We start from the raw sequence: 22,878 nt of genomic DNA on the forward strand, positions 1-22,878 counted from the left end.
TGAATAGTTACCTTGTCCGTAGTTGTTTTAAAATGCTGCTAACAGCATTAAGATAGTTTCAAATCTGCTGCTCCAGCCTCTGTACTACGCCTTTACATTGACAGTATTTCGTTTTTGAAATTTTCCTGTGTCCAGAAGACTTAGACAGTTGTTGGCAGAGTAATATCTTCTTCAGCTATAACTGCCCACCACGTTGCTGTCTCAAATTGGTGCCCTCACTGGCTTTTGCCATGCTAGGCATGTTGCTGGTTGTTAGGAAATGGAGCTTCAGAAGGGGCGAGAAGAGACACTTCTACCCGCTCCTGAGAATTGTTATATCTGCTGCCTTCAGTGATGCCCCAGAACAGACTGAGAACCATCTGTTTTGGAGGAACGGTGGTGGTAGGATGGGCATGGTCGTAGGCCGGGGGTGGGGGGAAATAAATTAATTTGGAATATGGAGGCAGGGGCGTTGCATCCAACCCTGAATGATGCCATCCCCCTGCAGTGCAAGATGAACAAAAAGTGAGGTGGGCATGTCTCAGGAGTCAGTCAGTGGTATTTAGTGAGCACTTAATGTGTGCATAGCCCTATCCGAAGCATTTGGGAAAGTACAAGACCACAGAATCCCCATAAGACCAGGATCTCAGGAGGCGGGCATGGCCATGGTAACTTTCCTCCTCCCACCTGATACTGTGGCTGTGGATTCTGTTTTAGCTGTTTTAATGTTTGTTTTAGCTTTAATTTGCTGTTACTGGTTGTAATTTGTTTTGTACGACTGTCTTCCCTCATTTAGATCGTGAGCTCCTTGTAAGACAGGGACCAGGCCGTATTATTTATCTTGCATCTACCCCAGTAGTAAATACAGGGCTTGGCACTTAGTAAGCGCTCAATAAGTACCACATTAAGTATGTCTCCTAGGGGTGCTCCCCACCCAAACCCTGTCCTCCTTCTGGCTTTCCCATCACTGTAGACAGCCCCACCATCCTCCCTGGACCATATCCTCGACTCCTCTCTCTTATTCAACCCTCATATTCTATCTGTCACCACATGCTGTCGGTTTTACCTTCACAATGTCGCTGAAGGTCCACCCTTTCTTCTCCATCCAAACTACTACCATATTGATTCAAGCACGTATCAGGAGAAGCAGTGTGGCTCCGTGGAAAGAGCATGGGCTTTGAAGTCAGAGGTTATGGGTTCAAATCCCGGCTCCGCCCGTTGTCAGCTGGGTGACTTTGGGCAAGTCACTTAACTTCTCTGGGCCTCAGTTACCTCATCTGTAAAATGGGGATTAAGACTGTGAGTCCCCCGTGGGACAACCTGATGACCTTGTAACCTCCCCAGCACTTAGAACAGTGCTTTGCACATAGTAAGCGCTTAATAAATGCCATCATTATTATTATCATTGTATCCTATCAGGCCTTGACTACTGCATCTGCGTCCTCCGCAGACATACCTCCCTGCCGCCTGTTCCTCCTGACATTGGTCCATCAGATTACCCAGCCTACTCTTTGTATCTCAATCTAGTCTATTTCCCCACCAGCCCCTTGCCCAAACCCTGTCGCTGGCCTGGTACTCCCTCCCCCTTCACGTCCAACAGATGATCACTCTCCCCACCTTCAAATTTTTATTAAAATCACATCTCCAATAGGCCTTTTCCTGACAATGCCCTCATTTCCCCTTCTCCCTCTGCATCACCCTTATACATGTGCCCTTTATTCACCCCACCCACAACCCCACAACACTTATTTACAGTTTTATAATTCATTCTAATGTCTGTCTCCCCCTCTTGACTGTAAGCTCGTGGGCAGGGAATGTGTTTAGCAACTCTGCTATACTGTGCTCTCCCAAGTGCATAGTTAAGCGCTCTGCACACAGTAACTGCTCATAAAAACGATTGATTGAGCAGAAATATATTTGATGTTGCTGGGTGAATGTGTGTGTGTGTGCACACACAACACTTTCTCCCTCTGCCTCTTTCTTATCCTGGCGAAAGTGTGTGTGATTTTGCCAGTTTTTTTCTCTAATGATGACATTGGCTATCCAAACTAATTACAGTCAAGAAGCGTTTGGAAAACTGAGTAAAACTGAGAGTGTGTCTGCCAGTTTGTCATGATGGATGTCTTTCACACCCCTGTTTTCTACTCACACAGATAACAAGTGTGTCCCTCTGAGGGAGCAGCCATGTTCTTTGCTACTTTATTGATTGCTTATAGCTGCTTTCAGTCCACAGAAGGGAAGTTGGCACTTCTGAAACTGGCTTTGAACATGGGTATTCCACTGGACTACTGGGGAAATTTCATTATTATCATTATTATTATTATTATTATTATTTTGGTCCACATGCAAGGCTTTCACCATTTTGTCCAGTTTGCCCCTTAGAGCCTGCACTTTGGGAGATAGCCAAACCTTCTAATGCTCATGTTCTAATCCCTTAACCTGGAAATGATTTTTTTAAAAAGTTACCCTTTGTTCAGAGCAATTCTTAAAATCCTGGTCTTGCTCAGGCAGAAATAGTGGGGTTCAGAGGGTTTCCCAGGGGGTTCCTAAAACCCAAATTTCGGAAACAATAGCTGTGTTGACAATGAGTATCTGAAGTTTGAAGAAATAAAAAATCTAGGGCAGTAAACCACATTTAATTTCATTTCCCCCTTTCTACAACCTGATTTCCTTTAGCCTCAAGATTTAATTTTTTCATGATTTAGTCTTCTGGAGCTTACGTGTAAATAGTTTACATGACCGTGTTAGGAAGCTGAGTAAAATCATGCAAGGAACCTGAACAAAAATACTTTAATTCCAAATTTTATATATATATATATATATATATGTATGTATATTTATTTATTTATATAAGAGCAGTGCAGCATCTTGCTTTGGGAATAGCACTTGCTGCTAGCTAGCCTTTCCAAATGAAATGCCCCAAACTCGAAGCCTACTGTAATTTGAACACTATTGTTATGTGTTATTGTTTGTGCATTTATAGTTTTATAGCTGCATAACTTGTAGTGTTATTAATTATTGATTTTTCTCTTCAAGATTTTTATTGAAGGATGGTCAGCTGTGGCTCTGTGCACCTCAGGCGAAACAAATATGGAAATGTTTAGCTGAAAATGCAGTCTACCTTTGTGACCGTGAAGCCTGTTTTAAGTGGTATTCTAAATTGATGGGGGACGAGCCAGACTTAGACCCTGACATCAATAAGGACTTCTTTGAAAATAATGTGCTGCAGCTTGATCCTTCCCTACTAACAGAAAACGGGATGAAATGTTTTGAGCGATTTTTCAAAGCGGTGAACTGTCGAGAAGGGAAGCTGGTCGCCAAGAGGCGGGCCTATATGATGGATGATTTGGAATTAATAGGTTTAGATTACCTCTGGAGGGTAAGTGGCAATTTGGAAGTAGTCGGAATGACCTCTTAGGCGAAATGTGATTCTCAGGGGCTTGTAGGTTACCCAGAATCTTAAGGTACAAAATAAGCAAAATGCCAAAGCCTTTGTTAAGGCTATAAGTAGCAAATAAACCAGGCTTTAGCCCAGGGGCTTCCCTAGCTGGCATTTGGTTATTATCCAGATTCAATGATGACAAATCCTGGAAGGTTGAAGAGAGTGGAGGTGTGTCAGGGTTGCAGGGAGGGTGATTTAAGGCTCCCTTAAACTGTTCATGGAACAGTTCCTTGCGATTTTAGAACATGATCTTTAGGAGATAATCCTTAATCTGGGATTTAGATTGTTTTTTTAATTGCTCCTTGTTTGGAGCAATTCTAAGTGTTCTGCACTTCCTCTGTCCCTTCAGGAGCTCAGGTGGGCTCCCTTGACTCCTGTTCCTAATGCTCCAGCTACCTTAATGGCTTACCAGCGCTCAGAACAGTGCTTTGCACATAGTAAGCGCTTAATAAATGCCATCTTTATTATAGTCCTACACTTACGAAACTTGTAATTCCAGGTGGAGAATAGGGAATGGTGAGATACAGTGCCTAAAATCCTATGGCACACATTAAAAACTGCCAGCTAAACAATTACAAGATATTCCTTAGGCCATTCCCCCCGTAGACTGTAAAACTCCTTGTGGACAGGGATCGGATGTGCCGATTCTAGTGTTTTATGCTTTTCCCGAGAGGTTAGTTAAGTGCTCAAATCGCATTCAGTGATTTGCCTCGGTCCAATTGAAAGAGTGGTCTGAAAATCAAAAGGCCTGCCTTCTAGAAAAATCAGTTCTATATTTAACTACATTTAATCTCTCTACTCCAATATCTCCATCTGTAAAATGGAGATATATCCACTCTCTACTTCCCAGGCATGTTGTGTGGGCAGAGCGTTTACAGCAGTGCTAGACCCAGTGTAAGGACTTAACAAGTATCATCATAATAATAATATGAATTTTAGATAAAGAAGTGACAAAGTAGTGCAGGTTACTAGCAAGTCCAGCTTTAGACCTGGAACTCTGTAGTTCTTGTGTTCCTGTTGGTTGTTTGGAAAACGGATTGCTTTATTACTGTATAGCAGCTTAACTCTTATATGTATGACTGTCAGTATTGGGAAAATTTAAGTGCTGTTTGAGGCACTCTTCTGTCTCCCAGTTAATAAGGAAATTCTCTATTTCAGGAAATGGATTACTTTCACAACTTGGTCATAGATCTGCTAATTTAAACATTTATTTGGACTGTATTTTTCTGTAATTACGTTCCATAAATTATGTTAGAATGAACTTGATTATTGGATATTGTATTAAGAAATAACTGAAGATCTAATTTTAGTTTCACCACTTAATCCAGAAATTTATTTAAAAGATATTAACACTGTCATTTTTCTGGAACTAGGTTGTGATTCAGGGAAATGATGACATTGCCAACAGAGCAATAGATCTTCTTAAAGAGATCTACACTAACCTTGGACCAAGGTTACAAGTTAACCAGGTAATAATGTTTAGGATTGAATTTGAATTTCGAATCCTTTCCATTGGCTGTCATTTTTTCCCCCACCAGACAGGGGTTGTCACTGAAAGGGTAGATGCCAAGTGCCATAGATTAGCATAATTGCTATATTTGGTTGGGTACCCTGTGTGTACACCCAGTTTTCCTAAAAAAAATTTCATTAGGAATTTGGTTCAGTATCTCCTGAATGCAAGCGTGAACATAACTCACTTCCAGGATTTCTGCAGCTAGCATAGATGTCCCAGAATATAGTATGAGAACCTGGAGTCTTATACAAGCCTACAAACCTATTATAGAGAGAGCGCAGGTGAGCTGTTCACAGTTGCCAAAAGCTTAGCGTGTGATAGACACCGTGTCAGCTTATATAGTAAACTGAAATCCATGAATTACAGTACCGATCTAAAATCTGATGTTTCAGAAAGCTCCATACCTTCATTTACCTTTTTGGTCTTTGGCTTGTTTCTTGTCATTTGTCTCCTGTCCCCACTGGTGACCACGACAGGCTTGTTCGTTTACGGTTTTCATGGGACTTACAGTATTTATCCGTTATCCAAAAAGGTTTGATCCATTATCACTCACTAGCCTTATTGTTAGCATTTATGGTGACACAGAGAGAGATATCTCAGAGGCTCTTCCCCAGAAGCACACAAGTTTTAGCAAACTTGTAATACTGAAAGAAACTAGGAGGCCAACCTCACATTTCTAGCAGCCAGAAACAGAGTTGGGAGGTGGCTGTACATTCTTAGTTTATCAGCCTTAAGAGGAGGAGTAAAGGAAGGGTAGAGACAGAATAAGGTAGTGCACAGAGAATGTATCTACCAAGTCTGTTATTATCATACAGATATAGTGTCCAAGTGCTTAGGACAGTGCTCTGCACAGAGTAAGGGCTCAATAAGTACAATTCAGAGGAAATCGGATAGCTGGAGAAGTGAAGATGCGGTTAAAAACATCTAATGGAGATGCCATGGGAAAAAGAAGGAAAAAACAGGACGACGAGGGGAAACTGGAAAGTAGAAACGATGCAGGAGAGCTTCCGAACAGAAATGATTTTCTCATAAAGTTGGCAAGGCACTCTGTCTTATGCATCGTCCGTCTACCCAGGGTCAGGGGAAGGAAGGGATGTTTGCTTACAGTGTTACTCTGCCTCTAGCTGTTCATGGTCCATCCACCCTTTCCTTTCCCCAAAAGCTTCTACAGCTCTTTGGAGCCTTGTACAGAGCTCTTTCGTTGAAGAATAGAGCTTGGTGCAGTCCAGAGAGCCTTTGAGTATCACCCTGGCTTATATTGCAGCTGTAAGGGAAGACTTTTTTTAACTGTTAAATGTTGAGGCCTAAATCCCCTTGTTGTGGCATTTAATTTTCCACCTGGGCCCGTGGTATGTTTTTAACTTCAAAGGCGGGAACAGTATTTTTAGCGTTCAGTTAACGATTCCAATTTGTATATATTTTTGTAGGTAGTGATCCATGAAGACTTTATTCAGTCCTGCTTTGATCGCTTGAAGGCCTCTTATGATACCTTGTGTGTGTTGGATGGTGACAAAGACAGTATTAATTGCGCAAGGCAAGAAGCGATACGGATGGTGCGAGTGTTGACTGTTTTAAGAGAGTATATAAATGAATGTGACAGTGATTACCATGAAGAAAGGACCATTTTGCCTATGTCAAGGTTTGTGAGAAATCGTGAAGTGTCAACATTTTGCTAGTTCAGACTTATTTGACTAAGAGCGATTTTTGTTCTGTTCTAAAATTGTCTGCTTTTTAGTCAGTACTTCAAAAATGGGAGCCGTGTCAAGAGAATGGAGAAAAATATGTCCAATCTGAATATTTTTACACTCCAAATTTTAATTTCCTTCCTATTGTTTTAACAAAAGCCAGACATTATAACCGCTTATAAACCAATTTCCTTCAAATTCTACTTTCGTATTCTTGCTGGTTTACTATACAGATAAGAACATTGTCAGAGAACTGAGGTCCTAAATTTGGCCTGCCTTAAAGAATTTTCATATTGGAGCAAATAGAGAATTTAATTCAAAAACAATTCACTTGGCCAGTCATTCAGTAACTCCTTTTTCAGATGTTTGGTAAGAGTTCTTGTTCTTTCATAACCCAGTTCCTCCTCCTTGCTTGATTTTTTTGCATTGAAGGCATTGTCCTATGTGCGGCACCAGTCTTTTGCAATAGAAGCATGTTCCAATTTCAGTATCATGACTTCATTGGATATTCCAAGTAGAAATGTGTTCAAATTAAAAGGACTAGAAAGTAGCAAGTGTCTGTTTGAACTTGAGAAATAGCAGCAAGAAATTTTGAAAGCAAACGACATTGCTAAAATTGATTTGGGTTTAAAAAACCTCTTTGAAACTATTTGCAGAGTATCCTCTGAAGTCTGTTGTTAATAAATTTACCACTGTGTAAATTTACCACTGTTGCCAAGACATTGTAGAAAATTACTTTTTAAACACCTTATGAACTTTATTCTGTTAGTCTACCACTTAACTATTTATTGAGCACCCAAAGGTTAGGTAGCTTTTTAATCACACTAAAGAATAAACCTGGTCCAGAACCACAAAGAACTTATGTTTTAATAGAGAGAAGAATGAGAAATCATGAATAGTATTATATAAGGATATATACCATCAATGACTAAAGGACCCGAACTATTTACATTTTTTTAAAAAGAACTTGTGTCCAGAATTTTCTTCCCCTCTCATGAAGTTCATAATGCCAGACAGTCCTAACGTTTTTCACAATGATTTTCAAAGCATGAAGAGAGGCGTGTTATTCTTTACTACCTTCTTCCATGTTTTGAGTCTGTATCCAGCTGTTAGAGCAGTGTCTGGCACATAGTAAGCACGTAACAAATACCGTTATTCTTAATTATTATTATGTCCTTATGCACACTTACTGTGAAAGGCACAAAGAAAACTTCAAAACAAGTCAACTCCCCATTCAACACCGTCGGCTTAATGCTCCCAGTTGTTACGATGGGGTTCGTTTATGTCTCCTGGGGGGCTGGGAGGTGTGGGGATCGGCGGGGTTGGGAAGGGGGGCTGGAAGAGTCGTTCCCTGAGCACTTTTAGGTACCGAGAATTGGAGCAGTCCCCTTCCCACGCACACACCCCGAATCTCGCTTCTCAGGTAATCACCATGGATGGGGGTGGGCAAGAGTAAGATTGGGGGAAGATGTACTTCCTCCTGGGGTACTTGTCCTTCAGCTCTCTGCAAGTGAATGGAAAGCAGGGTGCTGCCAGAATTGAGGGGATTAAACTACTTCTCTCGAGACCCTGGCCCGTGTCCGTGCGGTTCACCATTAAGGGAGAATCGTTGCGGGTGTGCCCCGCTTCGGGGCAGGACTTCCTAAAGCTCCCCCAACCATTCTTTAAGTTTGCTGCAAGGATGGCAGAGCCCTACTCAAAGCACCCCAGAGACAACATGATAGGGTCAGAGGAGCCAAGTTGCCCCGGTACTCTCGACACCACTTCTCAAGTTGTGAGAGCGTTGGGGTCGCCGAGGCCGCCAACACATTTCTCCGGGGTTGTCTTCCTCTCCGGTACATTAGGGGCTGGGGTTTGGGGACAAGTCCCCTAAGCCTTCCTATAGTTCAGTGGGATCTTACTGTGTGTAAAAAAAAAAAAAAGGTAAAAAATTATCTTTGCTCTTTGATAGCCCTTCATTGAATAGTGTAAAAGAATGCAGGAAAAGTAACTACCGTAGTTTCTTGGCATCAACGTTAGTGGGCCTGTTAAAACACCTTGTACAATTGTGGTCTCCGTTTTTTGCAGAGCATTTCGTGGTAAACACATCACTTTGGTAGTTCGTTTTCCAAACCAAGGCCGGCAGGTAGAAGATCTGGACATTTGGTCTCACACAAATGACACAATTGGTTCAGTGCGGCGATGTATTCTCAATCGTATTAAAGCTAATAGCGCCCATACAAAAATAGAACTCTTTATTGGTGGTGAACTGGTAGATCCTGCAGATGATAGGAAATTAATTGGACAACTAAACCTCAAAGATAAAACGGTAAGTTCAGTTATCAGACTTAAGAGTAAAATGAGCTTTCAAATAGTGCTGTGCTCCGGTAAGGACTGCAGGAGAATGACAATATCTAAATATGATATCGTTGAAACTGTTCTGCTTTGTAAGGGAAGTTCTTATCGGTTGTGTTACAACTAGTAATATGCGACGGATGTGCGAGTTGGTTGTTTGCACTCTAAGAAGTGTGTTTTTCCTTTTCTTTGCGTACTTACCCAAATATCACTTTCAGCTAATTACAGCCAAACTCACGCAGATAAGTTCCAATATGCCTTCAAGCCCTGATAGCTCTTCTGATTCCTCAACTGGTTCTCCAGGCAACCATGGCAATCATTATAGTGATGGCCCCAACCCAGAAGTAGAAAGCTGCCTACCTGGAGTGGTGAGTAATTGAAACAATACGGTAAATTATTCACCAGCTAATTTTCATAAGGTTTTTACAGTCCTGGGTTTATCTTATCTTTAGATCATGTCAATGCATCCGAGATACATCTCTTTCCTTTGGCAAGTTGCAGACTTGGGTAGCAGCCTGAGTATGTCACCCCTAAGAGATGGAGCAAGAGTGCTTATGAAACTTATGCCACCAGGTAAGTCAATGCATAAAATGGATTTTAGCTAAATATTGAATTCAGTTTGGGCCACATTGAGCGTACCGGGCTAAATAAGTAAGGAATTTAAAAACCAGCTTCTGATGGAAGATGCGGCTCCTTCCTTGTCGAGCAAGACACAATGCAAGCGGAGATTGTTTTGGAGTTAAGAATGGCTCACTGACTGGAGCCAAACCTCCTTTTCTCTCCTAAAATCCCTCTCCTGCTTTCCAGGGCTTTCCACTTTTGATATCTTCTGCTGCCCTCTGCCCCCCATTGCTGACTGTCCCTGTTCAGCCCCCAACTTTGACTCTGGCGAGCCAACCGGGGGCAATATTGCTACCTGTCTCGGCGGAGCTGAAGAAAGTCCTGCTGCATTTTCTGTTTGGCCGCAAGTTTTTGGAACTGAAATTTGTGAGCCCAGATATAGAAGAAGATTAAGCTTGAGTTATGAAAGAGGAAGTTGCCCTCTTACTCTGAAGCACTTGACATTGGCCCCACAGCACTTTTGTTCATATTCTTACACTCTGCCATTTCCCCAGCTATAATTTATTTTGTCTGCTTCCCCCTTTATCAGTCACTTGTACTTATTTAGCTCTTAGTGAGTGCAGAGCACTGTACTAAGCACTCGGGAGTACAATATAACAGAGTTGGTAGACACCTTCCCTGCCCACTACGAGCTTTGTCTAGAGGGGGAGACGGACATTAAAATAAATAAGGGATATGTATGTAATTGCTTTGGGACCAGGGGGTGAAGAAAGGGAGCAAATCAGGGCAACACAGATGGGAGTGGGAGAAGGGGAAATTAGGGCTTAGTAAGGGAAGGCCTCTTGGACAAGATGTGCCTTCAGTTAAGGCTTTCAAGGTGGGGAGAGTAATTGTTGGATATGAAAAGGGAGGGCTCTCCAGGCCAGTGGCAGGACGTGGGTGAAAGGTTGGTGGTAAAATAGACGAGATTGAGGTACAGTGAGTAGGTTGGCATTAGAGGAGCTAAGTGTGTGGGCTGGGTTGTTGGAGGGCAGCGAGGTGAGGTATGAAGGGACAAGGTGATTGAGAGCTTTAAAGCCAGTGGTGGTGGATGGGCAACCACTAGAGGTTCTTGAGGAATGGGGAAGCGAGGACTGATCGTTTCTGTAGAAAAATGATCCGGGTAGACTTCAGACTGGAAGTTGCTTGTGAGCAAGGGTCCCATCTCCCAACTCTATTTTACTGTACTTTCCCAAGTGCTTAGTGCAGTACTGTGCCCGCATTAAGTGTTCAATGCATACCATTGATGGATTGATCAAGGGGTTATAGATCTGAGTGCATCACGAGGGTGGTTAGGGAAGGTAAGGGCTTAGTCATTCATTCAGTCGTATTGAGTGCTTACTGTGTGCAGAGCACTGGACTAAGTGCTTGGAAAGTACAATTTGGCAACAGAGACAATCCCTACCCAACAATGGGCTCACAGTCTAGAAGGGAGAGACAGACAATAAAAATGAAACAAGTTGACAGGCGTCAATACTATCAAAATAGATAAATAGAATTATAGACATATACACAACTTTACTAAGCATTGGCGTTGATATAGGATAATCAGACCTAGATTGCAAGAACCAGCATGCATAACTCACATCTCTTAATAAGAAAAGGCATGTTAGATAAATACTGCTTTTGAGGTATATTTCTTTTTGAGCCCTATAAATACCTAAGTGTATAGGGTAGGACAAGTCATTTAAAAATTTGTAGAAAATCTATAGATGCAAGTTAACCTGTCACCAAGAGGGCTAATTTACAAACAGGAGCACAGGTTTGATTTTAGAAGGGGTTGCCATAAATCTTTCCCCTTGGTTGGTTCTGAAGCAATTGTGAAACCGATAGTAGAAATTCTGAAGTTCCTTATTTTTGAGGCTTACTCAGCTCCTTGTTAACTTTGTCACCTTTCCTGAGGTCATTTTTTTAACACTGTTCCCAAACATTCTATAATTTCCTTGTGATGTGAGTTACAAGCAGTGAAATCTTTCCTTCAGGGCCACTGGGCTGTGTCTTTTAGCATTTCAGTCATCCCTTTCATAACTGTCCTTAGAAACTTCATCCCGCTGTTTTTGACAGGAAAAACTCATTTTTTCGGATAACTGGTTTTCTCTGAAGTAGTTGATGATTAACGATCACATCCTTAGCCTGAAACTTTCTTTGAGATACACCTATTTTTTAAGTTCTGTAAATATTTTTGTAGAGGGTATTTTCTCATTAAAATGATATCCACTGTGTATGTCAGTGCACCTTGGTTTGGTTTTGCATTTAACAGGTAGAAGTCTAGTGTGTCATTTGACAGACTTCATGTACTTTGATGTTGCTGTTTCTCCAACTGCCACCACTCTGGTCCAAGCCTTTGTCCTACCATGGTTAAACTACTTTATCAACCTTCCTTACTCTGCCTGCCTCCAGCCTCTCCCCATTTGTCTATACTTTGTACTGTTGCATGGATAATCTTCCTGGTGGTGTTCTTCAGCCAACATCTCTCCAAAAATTCCTTCCTGTTGATTTCAAGGCGTTTCTCCAGCTCTCTCATCTTACATATCAGCCAATCAGTGGTGTTTATTGAGTGCTTACTGGGGGCAGAGCACTGTACTGAGTGCTCGGGAAAGTACAGTATGAGAGAGTCGGTAGACACAATCCCTGACCACAAGGAGCTTACAGTCTACATAGAAACTTTCTTCATCTGCCACTCAGCAGCTCACAGTCTCCCGTCCCCTACTCAGGTCATCTCACTGTACCGTGCTCTCAACTCCCCCACTCACACTATTTCCACCCATACTCTGCCATAAACGTAAATTCTCCCAATCTTCAGTGTCTTACTGAAATAGCACATCCTCCTGAAATCCATTCATGACTGATTCATGATATTCTCTCTCCTTCTCTCTCTCCACCCCTGCACCCTCCATTGCATCAACCTGGAATCAATCATTTGTATTTACTGAGCACTTACTGTGTGCAGAGCACTGTACTAAGCACTTGGGAGAGCAAAATAAAGCAGAATTAGGAGACATATTCCCTGCCCAGAATGAGTTTGTTTTATTCCTATCTTCAGTGTCTGAATGCATAAGCATTTTTTTCATTTGAATACTCATTCCTATCTTTCAGTGTCTGAATACATAGCATTTTTTTCATTTGAATACTCAATTATTCAACTGTGTCATCTTGATATATAGGTGCTTCTTTCTATTGTGTCCTTTTTCTTCCTCCTGCTTCCTCTGTTTGTAAGTAATTGTTCCCGCCTGCCTCCCCCATTAGATAGTAAGCTCCTTGAGAACCAGCGTGGCCTAGAGGGAAGAGCATGGGCCTAGGAATCAGAAGACCGGCTCCTAACCCCGGCTCTGCCACTTGTCTGCTGTGTGTATGACCTTGGGCAGGTCACTTGCTGTGCCTCAGTTCCTCCATCTGCAAAATGGGGATTCAGTACCTGTTCTTCTTCCTACTTAGACTGTGAGACCCGTGTGGGACGTGATGATCTTGTTCCTACCCCAGTGCTTGGCACAGAGTAAACACTGAAGAAATATCACAATTTTTTGTGTTATTATTGGCAAGGAAGGTCTTTCTTTTGCTCCTGTTTTACTCTCTCTAATGCTTCTGGAGAGCTTTTTGTGCTCATTAAACATCCTTGATTGGGTGTTGTGCTATTGAAGCAGCAGGGTGATGATCTCAAGTTTTCTCATTCTATTATGTCAGAGAAGAGTAATTGTAAAATATAAGCACAGCAAGTCAATATCGAGACAACAATTTTTGAGTCCTCAATTTCCTAATAAGTTGCTTTAATTTTACTTTTGCAAATACAGTCAAGACCATTATCCAGTTATTTTTTTTTCTCTTACTAGGTGAGACCAATGAAATATTCACAGAAGATTTTTTAAAGTTGAAAATATTTACATGTTTCACTCTTGGTCTTATCATTGCAGATAACACTACAGTAGAAAAACTAAGAGCCATTTGCTTAGACCATGCGAAACTTGGAGAAAGCAGTCTTAGCCCATCTCTTGATTCACTTTTTTTTGGACCTTCTGCCTCACAAGTGCTATATTTGATGGAGGTTTGTGGCATTATTCAGGTTCTTTTCTCTTTGTATCATTTTCCTTAAAAACTTGTGTTGCCTTTTGAATGACGGTGTGTAGTTTTAGAATGTTTCATTAATAAGAATTTTGTCAAGTGACCAGAAAGCGTAGGTAATAGATGAAGTGAAGGAATTAGTGACTTGAATTTCAGTATTGAGTTGCTAACTCATTTTTCTCCTTTCAGGTAGTTTATGCCTTGTTAATGCCTGCCAACGCACCCTTGGGTGAAGATGCCAGTGACTTTCAATTCAACTTCTTGAAAAGTGGAGGCTTGCCTCTCGTACTGAGCATGCTGACAAGAAATAACTTCCTGCCAAGCGCAGATAAAGAAACGCGAAGGGGTGCCTACCTGAACGCTCTAAAAATAGCCAAATTGTTACTTACCGCCGTCGGTTATGGCCACGTACGAGCTGTAGCCGAAGCTTGCCAGCCAGCTGTGGAAGGCACAAGTCCCTTGTCACCGGTAACACGCTTTCTCATATACTCTTGTGGGAAAGAGAAATGAGTGGTGGTGGTGTCCGAGATTTTCTTATGCAAGTTTTAGTCATAAAACTAGATCAAAATCCAGTATCTGTAGAAAATACAAATGACTGATTCAAAGTAGAGGGGAGTAAAGATAAAGGGAAACATTTTGTACTCTGTGAAATAGTTTTGTCAAATGGGATTAAATATCTTGAACCCATATGTTTAACATCGTCTTTGCTGCATGGAAATAGGCAGGGGACAAAGATTTGGGATTTACCAATCAATCAATCAATCAGTCGTATTTATTGAGCGCTTACTATGTGCAGAGCACTGTACTAAGCGCTTGGGAAGTACAAATTGGCAACACATAGAGACAGTCCCTACCCAACAGTGGGCTCACAGTCTAAAAGGGGGAGACAGAGAACAGAACCAAACATACCAACAAAATAAAATAAATAGGATAGAAATGTACAAGTAAAATAAATAAATAAATAAATAAATAGAGTAATAAATATGTACAACCATATATACATATATACAGGTGCTGTGGGGAAGGGAAGGAGGTAAGATGGGGGGGATGGAGAGGGGGACGAGGGGGAGAGGAAGGAAGGGGCTTAGTCTGGGAAGGCCTCCTGGAGGAGGTGAGCTCACTTGTTAAACACTTCCTTGGGGAAGATGGATGTGGCCCTCATTACTGCCGGGTTAATGGACCATATTTAGATGACAAGATGGCTGATAGAGGAAGCAAGGCGGGATGGGATAAATCCTTGGATTAACATGGTAGCAGTTTGGATGGAGAGGACAGGGTGGATTTTAGCAATCAATCAGTGGGAAGTGTGAGGACAGACTGTAGGATCCTCAAACAACCTCTGTATCAGAAGCTAGAAAGGGGTAAAACTATAGGAAAGGTGGATAGCGCAAACGTTTTAGGGAGAAGTGAAGAAAAACCTCAAATCATGTGGCCTACCATTCATTCATTCATTCATTCAATCGTATTTATTGAGCACTTACTGTGTGCAGAGCACTGTACTAAGCGCTTAGGAAGTACAAGTCAGCAACATATAGAGACGATCCCTACCCAACAATGGGCTCACAGTCTAGAAGGAGGAGACAGACAACAAAAACAAAACATGTGGGTGGATGGACAACATCTGAAGACAAATCCACCTAGCATGTCACAGTTATACATTGAGTAATCAATCAATCAATCAATCATATTTCTTGAGCGCTTACTATGTGCAGAGCACTGTACTAAGCGCTTGGGAAGTACAAATTGGCAACACATAGAGACAGTCCCTACCCAACAGTGGGCTCACAGTCTAAAAGGGGGAGACAGAGAACAAAACCAAACATACCAACAAAATAAAATAAATAGGATAGAAATGTACAAGCAAAATAAATAAATAAATAAATATTAAATAAATTAAATAAATAAATAAATAAATAAATAAATGAATAAATAAATAAAATAAGTAACTGTAGCAGGAGGCAGTTGAGGGGAAAGGGGAGATTGCCTGGCCCCCCGTTGTTCCTAATGGTAGCCACAAAGGCCTTCCTCACATACTGGTAAAACCTTAGTTTCCATTCGCATCAACCTGGAACTTGGAGGGCAGCTTGCTGTTCTTGTTAAACGCTTGCCAAGTGCCAGTACGAACCAGATGACACAATTAACCGTATTTCATTAAAGCACTATTAAGAAAAAGGAGTATAATAGTCACACCCTGTTTTGCCACTTCCATTCAGAAGGCACATTAATGGAAAGGAAATCCCAAGAGAGCTGCTTCTCTCCTGGATTGTTAGAATAAAGCATAATTCTTACTGGTTTTTTAACAGGAAGTTGGTTGGGTATGGGGGATACCCTTTTTAAGTATTTAAATAAATTAACCCTTTTCAGATAAACCAGGCAACCCATGATCAAGCAGTGGTGCTACAAAATGCCCTTCAGAACATTCCTAATCCAACATCTGAGTGCATGCTTAGAAATGTGGCAATTCGGCTCGCCCAACAAATATCCGATGAGGTCAGTATAAGCATTGAGAAACGATGCATTTTCTTTATAGGTGGTTAATTGTATCCTGCAGTTAAAATTCATTAAATGAGTTTAATGCTGGAAAACTATCCTTTACCCCGGACCTGCATTCATTCAAACCTTTTGGCTTCACTTTTTCTTTTGAGTCTGCTGAAAGTTTGTTCTATTTGTACTATTATTCAAAGCAGCAGTGAAGTATTTTTAATGTTTTATAAGAAGTAGCTGGGCTGAAGTGGAAAAATAATCTCTGTTTGGATCAGGCTTTTCAGATTACCATTTTGGTTATCTATGTGATTTAAGATTATGGGTCACTTCATAAATGATGTGAGAGTATGAAATGTAAAGACACGTCAATTTTTTTGTTGTTCTAGAATAATTGTACCTTGTGCTTTCTTTGCTGTTGCGCACTTCATTAAGTTGTATTGAGCGCATACTGTGTGCACAGCATTGTACCAAGTACATTTCTTTAAAGGGTACATGATGTTTTTAGGCTTAGTGGATGCCACGTTTTAGCTTCGTGATTCTGGTAGCTGTGTTAATCAATCAGTGGTATTTGAGCTTAATGTTCTGATTTATCTTTTTCAGGCTTCAAAATACATCCCTGATATCTGTGTAATTAGAGCAGTGCAAAAAATTGTCTGGGCATCAGGCTGTGGGTCAGTGCAGCTTGTGTTTAGTGCAAATGAAGATATTAGTAAAATTTATGAAAAGGTAAGAGTTCTTGTACACTGATTCCTTTTGAAAGTTCTAGGTATGAAATTGGCCTTCCATGCAGAGAATCTCAAAATTCCTCAATAATAATTAAAGGATTTCACTCATAAAAAAAATTCTGAAGGTAGAATTGCAGTATCCTCTCTATTTCTATTTAATCAGTCAGTCATATTTATTGATCGCTTACTCTGTGCAGCGCACTGTACTAAGCACTTGGGAGAGTATCATGCAACAGAATTAGCAGTCATATTCCCCACCTATAACGAGCTTACAGTCTAGAGAGTTTACCTACCTGATCTTCAGATTTTACTCTATTGATCATTAGTATTCATTGTGCTTACTATGTGCAAAACACTGCACAAAGTACTTTGGGAGAGTACAATGCGAAAGAATTAGACACGTTCCCTGCCCGTAACGAAATAATTGTCAAGCATGGGTGACAGGATTGTTTGGCACTTTTTAAAAACAGGAATAGAGAGAAGTGAAGGGAATAATCTTATCAGTGTAATCTGAAATAACATCTGATATCCTTCCACTTGCCTATTGAGGATATGGATTTATGACCCAAAAAGCCAGAAGTTCAGAAGTCAGATATGTTTCCTGTTTTGGTATGTGAGTGATGAGGGACCAGAGGACATGGATGAGGGATAGGCGGCGAGATATGTGAGATTGAGGTGGGTGTGTGGGATTATGCGTGTACACACTACATACTTAGAGATGACATCACTGCCAGTAACCTTTACCTGTAGGATCAAATGTGGCTGAAAGGTTGAGACTGAGAGTTCTAACTACATTGTACATACATGAGAATTATACCTGGTTGTCACAGGTGCTGTTTGCAGCACCTGAGCGCTATTGTAGCAGTTAATTAAAATTCAGAAACAACTTTGAAATCAAGAAGTGGATGCCAACTTATTCTTCCCTTTCTTAACTGGTCCTGAACTCTGTTTAAGCAAATTTCCCCAAAATATGGTGATTAAGGAAGAAACCATCAATGCCATTCTGAAACAGAAAATGTTTTAACCTAGAGAGGTCAGGGATTTTGACCGAAATAACAAGCAGCCCAAAAGTCAGGTGTATTTCCAGTTGCACAGAGTATTTACAAGTCTGCATGAGTGTGTGCATAATCCCACATGCTTAGAGATGACGCCACTTGAAGTGAGGTTTATAAGAGTGAGTTTGTCTGAAAAGTCACCTGTAGTATGCCATTAGTGGTGATCCTGCATTAGAAATAAGGTCTGAGAAAGAGGACTTCTGTTTTAATTGGGAAGATGTCGCATTATGATTTTGCAAATCATTTTAGATCAGTTGTGTCTTGAAGATGGAATTGGATTTTTAAATACACAATTAAATGTGCAGTGTAGTGTACGCATTTAGAAATTTGCTTGTAATTGTAATTTTTCAGACCAATGCAGGCCACGAACCTGACATGGAAGACGAACAAGTGTGTTGCGAAGCATTGGAAGTGATGACACTCTGCTTCGCTCTTATCCCAACAGCCCTGGATGCACTTAGTAAAGAGAAAGCTTGGCAGACTTTTATCATTGACTTGTTATTGCACTGTCACAGCAAGTAAGTTCTTGTTGGTTTTTGAGATCCTTGTGATTGAGTTCTTCTCAGGGTTAATCTGTGGTAAATCACAATCATCATCATCGATGATATTTACTGAGCGCTTACCACGTCCAAGGAGAACTTTACTAAGTGCTTGGGAGAGTACAGTGTTGGGTAAATAAGTCTCTGAGAATAAAGTTTTCCTTCCTTGGAAGTAACAGAGTATATTGTTGCGGAATCATAAATGCTGCCCCTTTACCACTCTGGTAATCGGACATTCAAAAGCAGTTTTGGCTGCCCCCTTGGGAGGAAGGCCTCCACCAAAAAAGAAGTTGTTTACAATGACTGGGAAATGTTTGCATTCTTCCCAGGTGATCAGAAGAGAGTGAAAGCCTTAAGAGCCTGTGAGTTCTCCTTACGCTCTCCATACTCTCCCCAGACATCCTAAGAGGACATTTTAGAAGGCCCATTGAAGAAAGCGGCAAGGTTTTCTTCCCACAATCCTCCCTAAAAAACCTGGTTTTGGGAGCATTTCAGCTGGTTGCCTTCCTATCGGATACCTGAATGGGGAGGGAGTGAACTCAGGTCCCTTTTCTGGTTCTGAGGGGTTATGCGGGGGAGGAGGTGGTTTTCAGCTTGGGTCTCACCTGTATTTTACTCTCCCAAGCACTAAGTCACAAAGTCCGATAGTGACGATGATGATGATGACGACGACGGACCATCCTGTCAGGAATGAAGGAGGTCCTGGGACCGGCGGAACAGAATTGATTATCGGGCTTGTGGTTTCTGCAGCTCCCTTCCTGCCAGTCATGTTCTTGCTGCAAAGAGCAGCAAGCGAGAAGGAAGCCAGGGTTGTTGCTGACTGTTAAATGCAGGCAGAGGCTTCCATTTGTTTTTGTCCCCCCCCCCTCCCAACACAGAGGACCCATTTGTGGCCAAAATGACTGCAGCGTAATGCCAGTGCTCTGATGTATTTATTACTCTATTTATTTATTTATTTATTTTACTTGTACACATCTATCCTATTTATTTTATTTTGTTAGTATGTTTGGTTTTGTTCTCTGTCTCCCCCTTTTAGACTGTGAGCCCACTGTTGGGTAGGGACTGTCTCTATATGTTGCCAATTTGTGCTTCCCAAGCGCTTAGTACAGTGCTCTGCACGTAGTAAGCGCTCAATAAATACGATTGATGGTGATGATGATGATGTATCTCTACGATTTGGCAGGCAGTTGCCTTGATAGCCAGCCACTGTGGTCTTCTCCTATGTTAGCCAGTGATTTTTCAAGCTTCCTGCCGGGCCCTCCACTCCTTTTTTATTCGATCAGAAACCGTCACCACTAATGACATTAGCCCCACTGGTCAGTGGAAACCTGGGCAGATGAGAAGCAGCGTGGCTCAGTGGAAAGAGCACGGGCTCACAGTCGTAATCCCCATTTTACAGATGAGGTAACTGAGGCCCAGAGAAGTTAAGTGACTTGCCCAAAATCACAAAGCAGACGTGTGAGGGAGCTGGGATTAGAACCCATGACCTCTGACTCCCAAGCCTGTGCTCTTTCCACATAGAACCCTTTTGAAAGTTTAAAGGAAACAGCTAGATCTGAAGAAAACTTGTTTTCTGTTTTTCACCCCATGGAGTTGAATATTCAGCGTAAAATTAGAAAACAGAATTGATCGTGTATTCATTTTTTTCTGTGGTTTGTCTATCTTTCAGGTTGTGATTTTTGTACCCATTTCAGTGTCAGCCCCAAAGTTTAGAATAGGCATTAATGTAAAAATTCAGAAATATAAATTCTTAATATGTTGTCTCTGAAGGATCCCTTGACATTGGATTGTTCTTTAATGTTTGAGATTTTGGAACTTGGTTTCGTATTATCTTGGCAATAGTATCAAATGATTCAAGCAGCGTGGCTCAGTGGAAAGAGCCTGGGCTTGGGAGTCAGAGGTCATGAGTTCTAATCCCAGCTCCGTCATATGTCTACTGTGTGACCTTGGGCAAGTCACTTAACTTCTCTGAGCCTCAGTTACCTCATCTGTAAAATGGGGATTAAGAATGTGAGCCCCCTGTGGGACAACTTGATCACCTTGTATCCCCCCCAGTGCTTAGAACAGTGCTTTACACATAATAAGCGCTTAACAAATACCATTATTATTATTATTATTAAATGATGTGTGTAATTTATTGGCACATAGTCCTTATTTTATATCTTTTTGTATTTAGGAAGTGTATTGTAAGCTGTTATTATTTCAGTTGGTGGTTTGGGGAATGTTTGCATGTATTTTTAAGAAAACTGGGAGAAAATTACCTTAAATGAGGGATTATTTTTTTTATCCCATCCCCCATGACCAAATTTTGCATGGTGTGATGGAAAGGGTATGGTTCTAAGAGTCAGGAGACCTGGATCTTAATCTTGGCTCCCAGGCTCCCAGCCAAAGGAGAAAAGATGTTTTACAGGTGGGGGAAACTGAAGCCCAAAAATGTTATCTGCAGCCCAAAAATGTTATCTGCTCAGGGGTACACAGCAGTCATTTTTGAGCATTAGTTTCCCCATCTATAAAATACCTTTTTTCTTCACCTGGGAGACTGGGAGCCCTGAGTGGAGCAGCCTCTGTGTCCAATCTAATTGACTTGGCTTTACCCTCGAGGTGCATCTTTTTAGTGTATTTTATTTTAGATGGTGTGTGTTAAGCACTCCCTTGGTGCCAGGCACTGTATTAAGTGCTGGGGTAGGTAAGAGATAACCAGGTTGGGCACTGGGACTCACCGTCTGAATCCCCATTTTACAGAGGAGGTAACTGAAACACAGAGGAAGGGAAGTGACTTGCCCAAGGTCACCCAGCTGACAGTTGGCAGAGCCAGGATTAGAATCCAGGTTGTCTGACTCCCAAGCCCAGGCTCTTTCCAGTAGGCCACGCTGCTTATCTAGTGCTTTGCACATAGTAAGCATTTAACAAACACCATCATTATAATTATATTCCAAAATTAAAACTCAGTTTTTAAATGAAGATTTGTCGGTACTTTTATTGCTGGTTTCCAGGTAAAGACTAAACCCGATGGTATCTGTCTTAAATGTTTCACTGATTTCTCTTATGCTGCAATAAAACAAGCTACTAATGGTTGAAACTACATGTATTTTCTTTCTATAAATATGAAATATTGGTATTTCAGAACCGTTCGTCAGATGGCACAGGAGCAGTTCTTTTTAATGGCTACAAGGTGCTGCATGGGACATAGGCCTCTGCTTTTCTTCATTACTCTGCTGTTTACTGTTTTAGGGGTAAGGCTTTGTTATTAAATATCCTTTATAGGAAGTTTCTGAACTTGCAAGCTTATATTTCCATGCAGGAGAGATTATATCAGTCAATCAATCAGTTGTATTTATTGAGCACTTACTGTGTGCAGAGCACTGTACTAAGCACTTGGGAAGTACAAGCTGGCAACATATAGAGACAGTCCCTACCCAACAGTGGGCTCACAGTCTAGAAGGGGGAGACAGAGAACAAAACCAAACATACTAACAAAATAAAATAAATAGAATAGATAGGTACCAGTAAAATAAATAAATAAATAGAGTAATAATGAATAAATAAATAGAGTAATAATAAATAAATAAATAGAGTATATATAGATTATATACTATTCTCATCTGTCCAGGCATCTACCAATTGCTGCTTCCTTTCCAGGAATTCCTTCCCACCAGGAAGACACTCATGCTTCCCTCAAACCCCGTCTAAAAATCACGTCTCCCAAGACGCCTTCCCCAATTCTTGTCAGGTCTCTCCAGTTTATATTTCCCCAGCTGCCCCTTCTCGTCTGTTAAGCATTTACACACTCACAACTCCCTGAAGCACAGATCTACTTATATTTATATTCAGTTACTTCCTCCTCCCTGTAATTGGTTTCAGTGTCTGTCTCTCCCGCTAGATTGTAAGCTCCTTGAGGACAGAGATCAAGCCTTGTAACTTTGTGTACCTTCCCAAGCACTTAGGACAGTGTTCTGCATACAGTAGGCTCTCAGTTAATGCTACTGATTAAATCGTTAAACCATATATAACGGATATTTTTTTTTTCTAAAATAGATCCTTTGGCAGTTTTCCAAGGGTTCATTTCAACTTTCTTTCTTCTGAATACGAACAGATTAAAATGATCTCTTTTTCTGAGTGTTATTTTTTAAAGAAAAATGTATTTATCGATATTCCCAACTGTAATTTTTAAAATGGAGGTTATTTGCCAATTAAAGTAATTGACGTAGTGTGATTATTTACATCATTATCTCCTTTTCAGTTGTAATTAAAAGCACTGTATCGACTGGGCATAAAAGCAGATATTAATGCTGTTTTGGTTTTATTATAGAGCACAGCTAGAGAGAGAGCTAAGCATTCGGGAGACTACTTCACTCTGTTAAGGCACCTTCTTAATTATGCTTACAATAGTAATATAAACGTACCCAATGCTGAAGTCCTTCTCAATAATGAAATTGACTGGCTTAAACGGATTAGGGTAAGTTGCC

The 22,878-nt window shown here is 41.1% G+C and overlaps 1 protein-coding gene across 3 annotated transcripts in view; it reads left to right on the forward strand.

The window, feature by feature from the left end:
- Positions 1–22,878, forward strand: part of USP9X (ubiquitin specific peptidase 9 X-linked) — a 137,966-nt gene that overhangs the window by 89,259 nt on the left and 25,829 nt on the right. For all 3 annotated transcript variants that reach the window (XM_038760063.1, XM_038760060.1, XM_038760061.1), the window contains exons 16-28: positions 3,016–3,358; positions 4,795–4,890; positions 6,362–6,573; positions 8,687–8,927; positions 9,172–9,321; positions 9,406–9,526; positions 13,462–13,592; positions 13,799–14,077; positions 15,974–16,099; positions 16,694–16,819; positions 18,225–18,391; positions 21,537–21,645; positions 22,722–22,868. In XM_038760063.1, the coding sequence (XP_038615991.1) occupies positions 3,016–3,358; positions 4,795–4,890; positions 6,362–6,573; positions 8,687–8,927; positions 9,172–9,321; positions 9,406–9,526; positions 13,462–13,592; positions 13,799–14,077; positions 15,974–16,099; positions 16,694–16,819; positions 18,225–18,391; positions 21,537–21,645; positions 22,722–22,868 (2,248 nt within the window). The remainder of the gene's footprint in view (positions 1–3,015; positions 3,359–4,794; positions 4,891–6,361; positions 6,574–8,686; positions 8,928–9,171; positions 9,322–9,405; positions 9,527–13,461; positions 13,593–13,798; positions 14,078–15,973; positions 16,100–16,693; positions 16,820–18,224; positions 18,392–21,536; positions 21,646–22,721; positions 22,869–22,878) is intronic.

The sequence above is a fragment of the Tachyglossus aculeatus genome, chromosome 18 (assembly GCF_015852505.1).
Source record: "Tachyglossus aculeatus isolate mTacAcu1 chromosome 18, mTacAcu1.pri, whole genome shotgun sequence".
Classification (NCBI taxonomy): domain Eukaryota; kingdom Metazoa; phylum Chordata; class Mammalia; order Monotremata; family Tachyglossidae; genus Tachyglossus; species Tachyglossus aculeatus.